Genomic DNA, 14051 nt, shown 5'->3' with positions numbered 1-14051 from the left:
CATTGATTATCACGAGGATCTAGAACTTGGGTCAACACAAAAGCATGTACAGTCAGCCCTCCATATCCACAGATTCTTTATCCATGCATTCAACCATCCACAACTTGAAAATATTCCAAAAAGATGTACATTCCAAAAAAGAAACTTTTATTTTGCTGTTTTATATAAGGGACTCCATTTCACTATGCCCACAATGGTTTGGTTTGGTTCCAGTGCAACAACCCCCCCCCCCCCCAATGGATACCAAAAACCATGGATGCTCAAATCCCATTAAATATAATGGCATAGTGAAATAGAATCCTTTATATAAGATAGCAAAATCAAGGTCTGCTTTTTGGGAATTCTTTAAAAAGTATTTTGAAGCCATGGCTGAAACTTTGGATACAGAGATACAGGATACAGTACTTGAGAGTTTTGGTGGTGTTTGTTTTTTAACAGAACTTAAAATGTTGTGCAAATCTCTTTACAAATTTACACAAGAAGACTGAGAGTATTTAAAAGAAGAAGGTGAGAAAAACTGAAACTGATAGATTCATTCACCCCTAAGTCAGGGAATAGCAGTAGGTGAATTCATCCACCACAACTGCATTAGTGGCAGATATAACAGTGATAGGAAAATCTAGTTAAAATCAATAGTTATAAGCTAATTTGGGTATTTTCTAAAGGAAAAAGACAGCTTAATTAATTTTTTAATTAGGTAATTGACTTGAATTGTCCTTTGAGTATTAATATTCCAAAATTAAGTTCTCAATTAGATTATAAATTAATTAAGTGAGAGACAAGGTTAAAAGAACCAACAAAATTACACATTACTCTGCTGGATCTTTAACCAAAATCTAGTATACTTAATTTAAAAAACAAACAAAAAAACTCTCTCTTGCATTTTTTTTTTAAATCCTTTAAGGATTGGTCATTACAACATTTAGGTGTCAGAATTTTAACTGTTTACTCAAAAGTAGTTGCAAGGGTTTAATTATGTTAAGAGGAGTCCTGGTGGCGCAGTGGATAAATGCCTGTACTGCAGCCATTTACTCAAAACCACAAAGTTGCGAGTTCAAGACCAGCAAAAGGGCCCAAGCTCGATTCAGGCTTGCATCCTTCCGAGGTCGCTAAAATGAGTACCCAGACTGTTGGGGGCAAATTAGCTTACTTGCCAATTAGCTTATTTGCTGTTCACCGCTATGATCTTTGGAATAGCAGTATATAAATAAAACAAATTATTATTATTATTATTATTATTATTATTATTATTATTATTATTAAGAGATTAATCAGTACACCCTCCTGAACCCCCCATGTAAGGAAAAAAAGTGCATGCTCGAGCCCCATTAGAAGTAATGGGGCTCATGCATGCGGCGCGCCACAGCATGCCACAGGTGTGTGCCCCATTACTTCTAATGGGGCTCGAGATGAGTTCTTGCAGTGCAGCTTCAAGCATATGCTGGAAGCCGTGTATGGCGCACCCTCCTATAACGTGGGCATGCTGTACAAGATAATCCTTCTGCACCTCCAACTCATTTTTTGAAGGGGAAGGGTTAAGGTAAGGAGATTAGATTATAAGAATGGGAGAAAGGAAAATCAGGAGGAGAGGGCTTTTTGGTGGGGTGGATGAGACATGGGGTTTCCATAGACTTCATGTAGCTGTTTCCATTTCTCCAAAGTTCAAAATCACAGATGAGGGTTGGAGCAGTAAAATCAAGGGTAGACTTTTCCCACTTCCTTCTGGTAAGGTTTTACATTTAAATGGCAATTTATCATAAATATAATGGTTAAATTTCTCTCTTTCAACATAAATGTAACTGAATTGGATCGATTTAGTTTATTAACCATTTCCTACTAACTTTTCTATCTCTGCATATATCAGGCATTGTCCACTTATTCATACACTGTTCTTTTTTTAACTTACATCATATGTTAAAAGAGTTGATGACTACTCCTAGAACAAGCTGTCAATACCTCAGATGTAAAGCTATTAGGAGGCAGATAAATGGAAAAGAATATTTAAACTGTTCTCTCAGAGATGAAAGACGGTTCCATTTTACTGGAAATTCTGTCAAGCACTAACTTTAGTGATTAACCATCTTTGAACTTCAGCAGATGAAAGGATTATTGCTGAAAGCATATTAATCTGTTGAGGATTAGCAGCAAACTGTTGGAGGGCTTGAACAGATAATTGGTGATTTATTTATGAACTGCAATAGGAGAGCAGGAGGGGAAAATCATATAAATTGTGTTGAACAAGGATGCAATATCCAGAGGAGCAAAGCTGAAATAGACAGTACAAAAAAATTACATACCATATACCTCACCCTTGTTGCTGATGGATTGCTGTGCATTCCTTTAGAGGAAGATATGATTTGCCAGAACGCTATCAAGCTCATCTATCTCCCATTCATTTAGTTCCTCCTTCTTCCTTCTTTTAAGATATGCAGAACAAACACACACTCTGTCGTAACTATAAGAAATTCTCTTTGATAACAGAAAATCAAAAAGCAATTCTGTACAAGAGATGCCCATGGTCATTTTAGCATAGTATGGAGCCATAGATCCCAAAATCTAATTCAGAGCCAGGCAAATTATGGCCTGCCAGGCCCACTAGCATAGCTCTGCCCACCCAGGCAGCTTTCCACCACCTCCCTTGATACCAGTTAGAAAATCAGCATAAAAATTGCCATTCATCCTTTGAAGACTTGATTTTTACAAATACATACATAAATATGAAAGCTGTTAGGGTACTGTAAATGGGGAAGGATAGCAAAATTGGCCCCCAGATTGGATGAAGTTGCCCAATGTATACACTCAAGGCAGTAGTGCTAGTAAATATAAGCAAGCATGGGCTTTAAGATCTTTGCATAAGGACTCTCTCTTGATCTCACCACCAACATGATAAGTATTCTTTTATTATTATTTATTCTTGTTTTATTTATTTATATCCCGCCTGTCTCCTGATACAAGGAGTCAAGGCAACACTTTATGAGTGCATGAGACAGGTCCATTTTGGTGACTGCTCCCGGGCTGTAGAACTCTCTTCTGAGGAAGGGTCACTCTGTTTTAAGTGACAGGTAGAGAAATTCTTATTTCAACAAGCCTTCACTTTTAACTGATTGAGGTAATGAAACAAGTGTACCATTTCATCATGTGTAATATGTTTTAATTTATTTTAAACTATTCTAAATCAATATTTTTATGCAGATTGTAGTTTAATGGAGTTTTTATTATTATTTTTGTATTCCAGACTGTTTAAGCTATTTTATTTTCAATGTACAGTGTAGGCCACTTTGGGTCCCACATGGGAGATAGGCAAGGAATAAATTAAATTAAACAAACAAATAATCTGTTCTGCTTTCCTTGTAAGACATAAATATTGTTGAGAAGATTGGATGAAAAACTTTGAATTCATATTAATATCAGCCATCACATTAAACCTTAATAGGATGATACAGTGCATGATACTACTGAATATTACTAATCTCGATTTCTGTTTTAGCAGAAATCAATGGCACAGTCCAGCAATACTTAAAGGGAATTCGATATCACTTGTGCATATTTCTTAACCTGGCCTAAATTCTGTACTGAAGCTGTCTGCAATTACAGGCTTTCCCAAGACTTCGTTTAGTATTGAAAACTGACACACATTGCTGCAATAAGACAAGCTTTATTTGTAGTAAATTATGCAGCAGGTGATCCACAGCAGAGGGAGTGCCACAGTCCTTGAGCTGATGGGTTCCAGCACATGCTTACAGTAAGTGTGTCAGCACAACCGCTGGGGTCCAACAACCACTGTCAGCAGCAGCAATTGGGATACAAAACATGATTTCAATGTAGACTATCCACAGAATAACACTTTAGATTCTTGGGTATCCTGGACTTGCGTACCACCAAAATTGGCCAGCAGAGCATACCTGGAGCAATGGGCAATGGTCCGGTGGCAGGGCAACAGAAATTTACTGTGTGATAACACCCGTTCTTGCCCATTTTGACCCAATCCCATCGCATGCATGGCTCGGACAAAAATGGCTGTGCAATAATTTTCTGTATTGCCCAGCTTTGTCCCTGGAAAGTACTCATCCCATACTCAACCCAGGCTTCCCCTGGACCTTTTAAAGAATGGGATTTTTCTATTCTTTAAAAGGTCCAGGAGAAGCCCAGGTCAGATATGGGATGAGTACTGCTCAGGAACAGAGCTGTGTGATAAATTACGTCCCTGTGAGTTTACATCCCATGCCTAGTGCGGGACTGAAAGGTGGTGCGCTAATCTTTTTTCATCTTATCTAAAGATGCTGTTTGCATCACATGTGTTCAAATAATTATCAATTGCTTCCCAATCATGCATTAGTATTTTAAAGCCTACATGGTAAATGCAGACATAATATAGCTGGTTTGGTCCTTAAGCATAGATCCCACATATTCTGAAGTCAAAGAACATGGGACTATCTTCTTTGCTATGGCACCCTAGTTATGGAATGTCCCCAACTTGGAGGTTTGACTGGCACATACATTACTGTCATTTTGATACTAAGTGAAAACATGGTTGTTTACAAAAGCCTTTGAGACCTAACTTGTTTCACACAGAACCACACATGTGTGTGGTTTTAAATTGTTTTAAAGTATTTTCACCACTTTCATTCTGCCTTCTTTTAACTTCTTAAATTGTTTGCTTTTTTTAGCCTTCTAAAATCTTGTTTACTGTTTAAATTGTTTTAAACTGATCATGTTTTGTTGTTCACTACCCTCAGATCTCCATATAGAGAGCAGGTTATAAATATTTAAACAAACAAACAGACATTCTTCTGGGAGGTGTAGAGGACTTGCCATTGTTGCACACAAATGCTTCTCCAGCTCTGTTTCTGGCTAGATGTTTTACACTGGCCAGTGGATTGATACAATGCTAAGAACATCATGGGTGAATCCAAGCATCCACTTAAAAGTACAGAATCTTACATCTAGCAAAATTAGATTGCATTTTGACTTCTCACTGAAAACAGTTCCAACATATTTCCTTTGTTGTGCAAATACAGGATATTAGCACTTTTAAAAAAAGAAGAAAGCAATCCAATCACAGTACAGGCTACATGCAGAAGTAATAAGAAGAACTGAAAGCACCTGTAAGGCATCTTTCCTTGCTGCTTAGACTTTTGTTGGGGCCTTCCCAGTTTGCTACTTTGAGGATGCATCGCCTAAGAACAAAAAAAGCTTATTAAGTGTTTGTTTAAGAGAACTGCATGATTATTCATCTTGATATGGGTGCCCTCAACCTTGTCCTTCCCTACAGTAGTGGCAGCTCCTTGTGAGAAATCAACGCTGCCGTGGGGAAACAGGGCCAGGTGCCACTGCAGGAAAACAGGGCTGGGTGCACTCAGCCTTGTTCTTTGACATAATAACAGCAAGTCCTCATGAAGAACTGCCACCATCACAAAGAAACCAGGTTCTCTTGCTTGCCTCTCCACCCCAGTGGGAAGTAGGCCAGATCGGGTGTCACCCCTCTTCTGGGCTGTCACCCAGTATGGGCATACCACTGCACCCCCTCAATGACACCACCGTCTAGTAGCAATCCAATCTGCACTGCAAGAATGAAGGATTTAATGGGTTTTAATATAAATGACTTTTTATATACATAAAACTTTTAAAATAATGTTATGGTGTGAAATTTAATCTTCGGTGCCTTCAGGTCAAGTGGTGTCTAAATATATATCGGTTGGGGTGAATGGAGTCCTTCAGTAGATTTTGTTGTTGTTGTTGTTGTTGTTACAACTCCCATTATCCCTCCTCACTGGATATGGATTGCAATACAGCCTCGTTTTCACCAGCCCTGAAACTATTTCTTGATCTGTGCACAGTTAGTTCAACTGAATGGACAACAAAATAACTTTCAGGTACATAAGCTTAGAGCCAAAAAAAATTTTTTAACTCTATATGAAGGAGGAAAGTATGACATTCTAAGACAAGAAATATACTGAAAGCTGAATCAGCAATATTTATTTAGGCTATTCCTCTAATAATTGCCAGGATGAAATCTCTGTACCTCACTTCACAATAAATCCCTTTGCCCATTAAAAGAGCTTACTTTTTGTAAATGAAGCTATATACACCACTTATGTAAATAGACTTCAGTGAATAGCCTTTTGCAGCTGAATGATTAGAGCCTATTTTCACAAATTCAGCCAGAGAGATAACAGGCTCAGAGAGATAATATGTTAAATGCTCAGTTGCAAAGTTCAATACATGAATTGACTTTGTTTCTACATGAGATATGGTGTTATCTCTTCTACTGAGTTTGTTCAAATAATTACTTAAGAATTCAAAAGTTAACTACCCACTCTAAATTGCATGCCTTTCTCAATTAAGCATCATGACAGGAGGGTTCTGTAATTATTATTAGGACTTTAATTTAAGGGATGCAAATGTACTGATTTCTCTTCCACTAAAATGGTGAGCCCCTTAACTATTATGTTAGTACTAATGCAATTGTATTGACTTTTAACACTTAACCTGAGATTCTAAAGATATCTAGGAGCCATTTCATACTATATAGTTATAGCACTATGCTTCCATTGTAACTGCCATGGCTGCTTCTTAAAGAATCCTGGGGATTTGTTATTTGGGGAGAAACTACAGTTCTTTGACTAAGCATTCTAAATGCTCCTAAACCAAGAGCCAGCATGGTGTAATGGTTTAATAATTGGACTATAACTCTGGAAACTAGGATTCAGATATGAAAACCCACTAGGTGACTTTGAACAAGTCACTCAGATGAAGACAAAGGCAAGTCTCCTTTGAACAAATCTTGCCAAGAGAACCCCATGATAGGTTCACTTTAGGATTGCCATAAATTGGAAATGACTCAATAAATTAGAAATGACTCAAAGGCATGCAACAACGCACCGCAAACCCTAGGAGTCCATGGGGTATTGCCATGGCAGTTAAAATGGAATCATAGCATTATAATTGTGAAAAGGCACTTCATCTCATTGGTTGTATAACTGGAAAATCTCACAAGAATGAGCAGTTTGCTATATCGCTAGGCAAAAGAGTGCCCTGTGGCTGTATGTAAACAATAAGCTAGCGTTGTGAGCTGGCTCCTCCACACTACTCTGCAAAAGAGAACCTCAAGATGTTAGAATCCTATTTTTCTTTTCCTCCAGGATTCTAAAATATCGAGAAAAGACTGCATCAAGAAAGGAAACTCTTCCCTGGGGAGAGAAACCATACACATGTAGCAGGTAATAATGGCAATGGGCAGAGCAGAGCTAATACACTCATTCCACCTTCTTCCTCATGCATAAGATGCATAAATAAGGCTTTATTGCTAATATTATCATTTCCACAATCTGGGCCTATATGTGTACCTAACTAGATAGAATGGCTGTATACATATTAAACATTTATTTCATATCTTAATGTAATATTTGATGTACACCATCTGTTGAATGAACAAGTCATTCATTAATAGTATAGGAAGTATCTAGTTAGAAAATTGTGAAAACAACTTTTAAAAAAATAATTGCAATGGTTCATTATGCTCTGAGGTTGGCTGGTAATATGAAACGTCAATATCTCATTTGGTTTTGCCTTAATTGCCCATAACTGCAATATCACACTGTTCCCATATTTTGAATATATAAAAGTACCTCATACAATTTCTAGCCCAATATTATACAGGATAACTAGTAGAAGCTCTTCAAGTTTTCAGACATAAAAGTTTTCAAGCACACATTATCTAAGAGTCAACCTAGGTGCGATGACACACCCCAGACTTTCAAAACGTTTCCCAGTAGCACTAATCACAGGAACCAGGCATGATTCTAGATCAAACCTGTCGCACAGCATGGCAGAATTAACAGTTATACACCCATCATATTTTCCATGTAAGAATCATAGAGTTTGAAGAGACCACAAGGGCCATCCAATCCAAACCCCTGCAATTCAGTAACTCACAATCAAAGCATCCCTGGCAGATGGCCATCCAGCTTCTGTTTAAAAACCTCCAAAGGAGGAGACTCCACCACACTCCAAGGGAGTGTGTTCCAGTTTCAAACAATTCTAAGGAATTTATTGTACTGGCCCTGAAATGGGCCCAGTGCGTTCTAAATGTGTGTGCGCGCGGGCGCACACAGAACAGGATGGGGCCAAGAACCCCATTTTATCACACGCTGGAATGCCGCCTTTGCCGCCAGGCATTCCAGTTGCATTCCCGTTCCGTCCCAGAGGGTGCCATTTCTGAGAACTGTTCTAAAACATTCTCAGAAATGGCGCCCTCTGGGATGGAATGGGTATGCAACTGGAACACCTGGCGGCAAAGGCGGCATTCCAACATGCGATAAAATGGGGTTATTGGCACCATCCCATTCTGTCTGCGCCCACGCATGTTTAGAACACACTAGGCCTGTTTCAGGGCCAGTTTGATAAACTCCTTACTGTCAGGAAGTTCCTCCCTGGTGGTGCAGTGGTTAAATGCCTGTACAGCAGCCACTCACTCAAAACCATAAGGTTGTGAGTTCAAGACCAGCAAAAGGGCTAAAGCTCGACTCAGGCTTGCTTCCTTCCGAGGTCACTAAAATGAGTACCCAGATTGTTGGGGGCAAATTAGCTTACAGTTGTAACCTGCTTAGACACTACTTTCACGGTATGAAGCGGTATATAAATGAAGCTTGTTTGCTTGTTTGTTAATGTTGGGGTGAAATCTCTTTTCGTGTATCTCGCATCCCTTGTTCCGAGTCCTAGTCTCTGGAGCAGCAGTAAACAGCAGTAAAGCTTGCACCATCCTCAATATGACACCCCTTCAAATACTTAAACAGGGCTATCATATCACCTCTTAACTGTCTCTTCTCCAGGCTAAACATACCCAGCTCCCTAAGTCTCTCCTCATCTGGAATGGTTTCCAGAACCTTCACCATTTTGATCACGCTCCTTTGGACATGCTCTAGCTTGTCCACATCTTTTTTTAATGGTGGTGCCCAGAACTGGACACAGTATTCCAGGAGAGGCCTGACCAAAGCAGAATAGAGTGGCACTATTACTTCCCTTGATCTACACACTATATTTCTATTGATGCAGCCTAGAATCACATTGGCCTTTTTAACTGCCATATCACATGATTTTGGTCTACTAGGACTCCTAGATCCCTTTCATATGTACTATTGTTAAGCCAGGTGTCCCCCATCCTATATTTATGCATTTCATTTTCTCGTCCTAAGTGCAGTACCTTACATATCTCTCTGTTGAAGTTCATTTTGTTAGTCCCCATCCTTGAAACTGTTCTTGTTCCCCATAGAGGGAGAACATATGTACTTCGGTAGGGACTTACTAACTGCATTTATACTGTGATTGTTAAACTGGAAATCAGTCCTAGAACTCTGTGTGTTCTGCCACTGAACTATGGCCCTACACCAGCCATGTTTATGGATTTGTTAAGTATGTTCCTATATTTTTGAAAACACAGAAGCAAAACTAGAATTCTCAAGTCTCACAGTAGAGACTTTATAATTTAACATGAATTCACAAAACAATTTGTTCATATAAGATAATCTACAATTACTAAGATAACTTTATAATTGCCCAGGCACCCTTGTCTATAGCCTATCCTTTTCCCTATGCCCTGGGGACTGGAGAAAAATCAGTCTTACATACAACCTTGGATCTTTGCCTTCTTGTGATATTCCTTAATCTTTCTTGATGTTCCTTCTTGCTGAGCATTGTGTAGGGAGCTGAATTCTCTGATACTATTACCCCTCTCCAGTCTTGGTATATTTTTCCTGTTAGAAAAATCAATGTAATTTACAAGGATGCCATAATATTCACAACCATCATAAGATACAGCATAGGCCACCTAGGTCCAAAACACACTGCAGAAATAATCCAGTCTGAGGCCACTTTAACTGCCCTGGCTCAGAACTAGGGAATCCTGGTAATTGTAGTTTATTATGGCACCAGAGCTCTCTGACAAAGATGGCTAAATGTCTCACAAAATTACAGTTCCCAGAATTCCCTATTACTGAGTCAGGGCAGTTGAAGTGGTCTCAGATTCTATTATTTCTGCAGTGTGTTTTGGACCTCAATATAGAAGCCAGTGAGAGTTAAATAACCTCCCCATCCATACCTAGCTTTTCTTATAAAATTATGTTCAGGCTCTGTTTCATGGATGCTATTAAGGAGAGTGACTAAATATGGATCAGAAACCTGTGTCTTTTCCAGAACTCTGAAAGAGGCCAATATCTTCATTACATCTTCCCAGATTATCTTTGAAAAGTCTGGGTTCCTTCAAAGATACAACTCTTCAAAGATACAAAAGCTCCCAGATGTTCCTTGTAAATAATTATCTGTATCCACAGATTCTTTTCTTTCTTGGTGGCAAAGAGCAACATTGTTTTATCTAGCACCACCTTAGAAATTCAGTCTTGACAGCTATTTGACTGTGAAGTAGAAGGCATCAGGTCCAAAAGTGCAGTATGAATTGTAGCAATGCATTCAGATATGCTGACCCTAGAAGACACAAGCTTATTAATGGAGAATCAAATGACCTAGATTTCAAAAGAACTAAACATCATGGTTATTGGCACAGTTACCGAGAGAGACATCAGATCATGTTTAAATTATTGGTTACCCTAACAACACCTGACCATGTACTCAGTCCCAGGTTTGTTTACAGTGGAAAATTAGATTCTGAAGCAAGAAAGAACAGAACTCCTTTTCAGATATTCAGTGAAGGACCAGAAATAGACTCCAGTGTTAACAGGCTCCAATGGTCTCCTGATATAGTGCTGCTGCTGAAACCCCACCTTCCCATTCACAAGCTGAACTTTGATGACATTCCTTGTACAGTTTCATCCATTGCCACTATCCATCAAAGCCATCAAAGACTTATCTCTTCTTCATCATCACCTGACAAATTATTTCAACAAATAGCAGCAGAAGCATTTTTGATTAGGAGCTGGGACACCATGCAGCTCTGCTCCACAACCATTGTGGATACATGCAATCCAGATTGTACAGTATACAACCCAACACTGACACCAGGGCCTGCACTGAATTTGGGTCTCATAACATTGTGTACAAACAGCACAGAGTCAAGCGGAACACATAAATCATACCACACATTTATTTAAAGGCACAGCAGTGATAATACTGGGATTCCTGGACAGGATGGCTTGGGCTTTTATAGGTAGAGCAGCCTACTAGCACATCTTGATAAAGACTTCTAGGTAACTTGAAAGTTTTAAGACTCTTTTGTTATTTTTTGGTTGGTCTCAAGCACTGACTAACTGTATATTTTGCTGTGGCTTTTTTCTCCCTTCATACAGGAACAACTCTGTCTTTGCTTTTCAAAATATTGCAGCACACACAATCTTAGTGCTATATCCCACTTTAACTGTCATGGCAACATCCTGGAGAATTCTGGAGTTTGAAAGTTTAGTGAAGCTCAAGAGCTAAACTGTTCCTCCCTAAACTGCAAATTCCAGGATACCATAGGATGCAATTTAAGTGGAATAATAGTGCTATATAATGGAATAATAGTGCTATAACAGTATGTTGAGTCTCTTAGGAGTTTATCAGACAAGGGAAATTGGAAGTATAATCCAATGGCAATCCGAACGCAATCATAGGGTTTAACGTTATTGTGTGATAACCCACTACACACAAATTTGGGCAATGGAAAGTCAGTCTGAACACAATCATGTGGTTTCACGTTATTGCGTGATAGACTGCCACATGCAAATTCGGGCAATGACATGCTATTTTCGGGCAATGGGAAGCCAGTTTGAACGCAATGTGTATTCACATAATTGCGCTAAACTATCAACTTTAAGTGAATGCGTTCTGGCCCCACTTTCTTTTCATTCGAATTTAAGAGAAATTCCTCACATTTGATAAACTCCTTAGACTATCTGTGCAATCCTATGCATTTCTACTCAAACAATAAGCCCTGATTAGCTCAATAAGACTTTATACCTTGTAAATATGTCCCCGTACAGACAGGCCAAAATAAAGCTGCTTCAGGTCACTTTGGAGGTATGCTATTTAAATGATGCATGCCTCCTAAGAGTCTGGAAGCCATGCCAAAGCCACACTCCAGTCCTTAGGACTCTTAAGAGGCATGCTTTATTTTGGCCTGTCTGTACAGGCCCTTAATATACAATTCTGATATATATGGCTGTAACTTATTTCAGAGATATCAAATCTGTTAAGACTAGAAATTACACAGATGTGCAAGCGGTGTTGGGTTATGTTTAGTAACATATGTGCTTCAGGATGTCAAGGTGAAAAATATAAATGTGGTTTTCTTGTAATTTTTTCAAAGTATAATAAATCACTATCTTACTACTGCCTGTCAAAGGCTCCACTGAATCCATTCCATGCTTCTTTAATTCCCTTCCCAAGTTAAAAACATCCATGGTTATAACTGTAATCCTTGCAAGTGTTACACCAGGCAAAGCAACAAAGCAATAAAGAAATGGAAAGTGCCGACTGATTTTTGCAGTACTGCATTCCTCTGTGACCATTTAATTCAAAATTTGTGCTATCTTTCCATAAACTCTCACAATACTTTAATGCCTTTTTAATTGGACATTTAGCTTTAATCTTTAGGCACTTACAAACAATTAGGTGCTTGAAGATAGAATGAGCAGCTACCAGTTTATCTGTATAATTAGAAAAATGAGGAGGGAGGATCTTACGTCAATTCAAATCCTAATTATTTGAACAGTTACACTGTAAAAGGTTTATCTGAACAGTTTAGATCTCCTCAGACTGGTTTAAAACTAAAGAATAAAATGAAGTAAAAAATACTGTTGTGTATAAGGGACTGCACTAATATTCATTATTCTTATGAATTGTTCATTAAGGGAAATAATGCCAAGTTGTGACAAACATATCTGTGATGTCAGATGATTGGCCCATTTAAAAAACAACAACACACCATGTCATGTCTAATAAATTCTGGCAGATATGTATTTCCTCCCTCTTTAAATGTAAATCATTAATTAGTGAGCTGCAAAATCTAAAAGATGCTACACCTACTGATCCATGTCAGAAGACCCAAAGGCTTTCTACCCTGCTGTTTGTCCAGGGGGGAGTTTCTCTTCGAAGAAGGATCTGTACCTTGAATATGAGAGGGGACTCCTGAATTCTGTCTAGCTGCCACCAACACACAACTCATTAGCTTAGTGGGAAGTTACTGAGGGTTTATTTCTTCACCTCTGACTTTGCCTCTGCCTCCCACGGAAAATGAGAATCCTGTTCATATACTCATGCATACACCAAACAAAAGCATGTGAAGTAAGCATGGAACAGAGAAGCTTTAAAGGAAAACTTCTATTCTAAACAGGGGATGTTGCATTTGCAAAAGACTGTCTTATACATGAAGGAATTTTCCTTTAAGCATTATTTAGTAGTTATAAAGTTACAAAATGGTCTAAGGAGTGAAACAGATGGCACAAAAGGTCTGTGCCGGGACCGCACCACCGCCATTTGCCCCAGGACCATGCAGCTGCACACACCCGGCCTCAATCCAAAAAGAAATGGTATTTTATTGCTCCTTTTTGGGGTGGTTCTTTAGCAATGCATTGGGGGCATGTGTCATCTGAACACCACGTCGCCAACATGGCCTGCCGGCAGCCTTTTCAGGCCAAAGTCATACGCTGCTGATGTTAGAAAAAAAAACAGGTCACTTTTAGAATCATGCATGCAATCCAGTATGTCTGAGGCCCTGTTCAGACCAGCCTGGGGGTGGACATCCAGATGACGCATGGCCCAACTTCACCCCCATGGCACCATGATGCTGTGTGTCACTCCACATGGCATGTGGCATTATGGCACTTCTCCAGTGCTGCATCCATACGATGCAGTGTCAAAGGAGCACCATATAGCCGCATGTCACGGCTATGGCATCCTTTGAAGGCCACAAAAAGAAACTGCTTTTGTGGCTCCTTTTCGTGCTCTCAAAAGGCTGGATCAGGGCTGCAGCATGCGATTGCCATGGCTCCAATCCAACTAAGAAAGGGACACCATCCGGCCGCCCCTTAGGGACTGTATGTACAGCCCCTCAGTTAAAGAAC

At 39.2% G+C, this 14051-nt stretch overlaps 1 protein-coding gene across 1 annotated transcript in view; it reads right to left on the bottom strand.

Moving 5' to 3' along the window:
• Positions 1-14051, bottom strand: part of IQCM (IQ motif containing M) — a 126633-nt gene that overhangs the window by 80101 nt on the left and 32481 nt on the right. The window contains exons 6-7 of the mRNA XM_042469674.1: positions 9631-9752; positions 5104-5177 (exon numbers count right to left, since the gene is read on the bottom strand). Coding sequence (XP_042325608.1) covers positions 5104-5177; positions 9631-9752 — 196 coding nt within the window. The remainder of the gene's footprint in view (positions 1-5103; positions 5178-9630; positions 9753-14051) is intronic.

The sequence above is a fragment of the Sceloporus undulatus genome, chromosome 5, assembly GCF_019175285.1.
Source record: "Sceloporus undulatus isolate JIND9_A2432 ecotype Alabama chromosome 5, SceUnd_v1.1, whole genome shotgun sequence".
NCBI classification, from domain to species: Eukaryota; Metazoa; Chordata; class Lepidosauria; order Squamata; family Phrynosomatidae; genus Sceloporus; species Sceloporus undulatus.
This window is presented reverse-complemented; position numbering and strand designations above follow the sequence as displayed.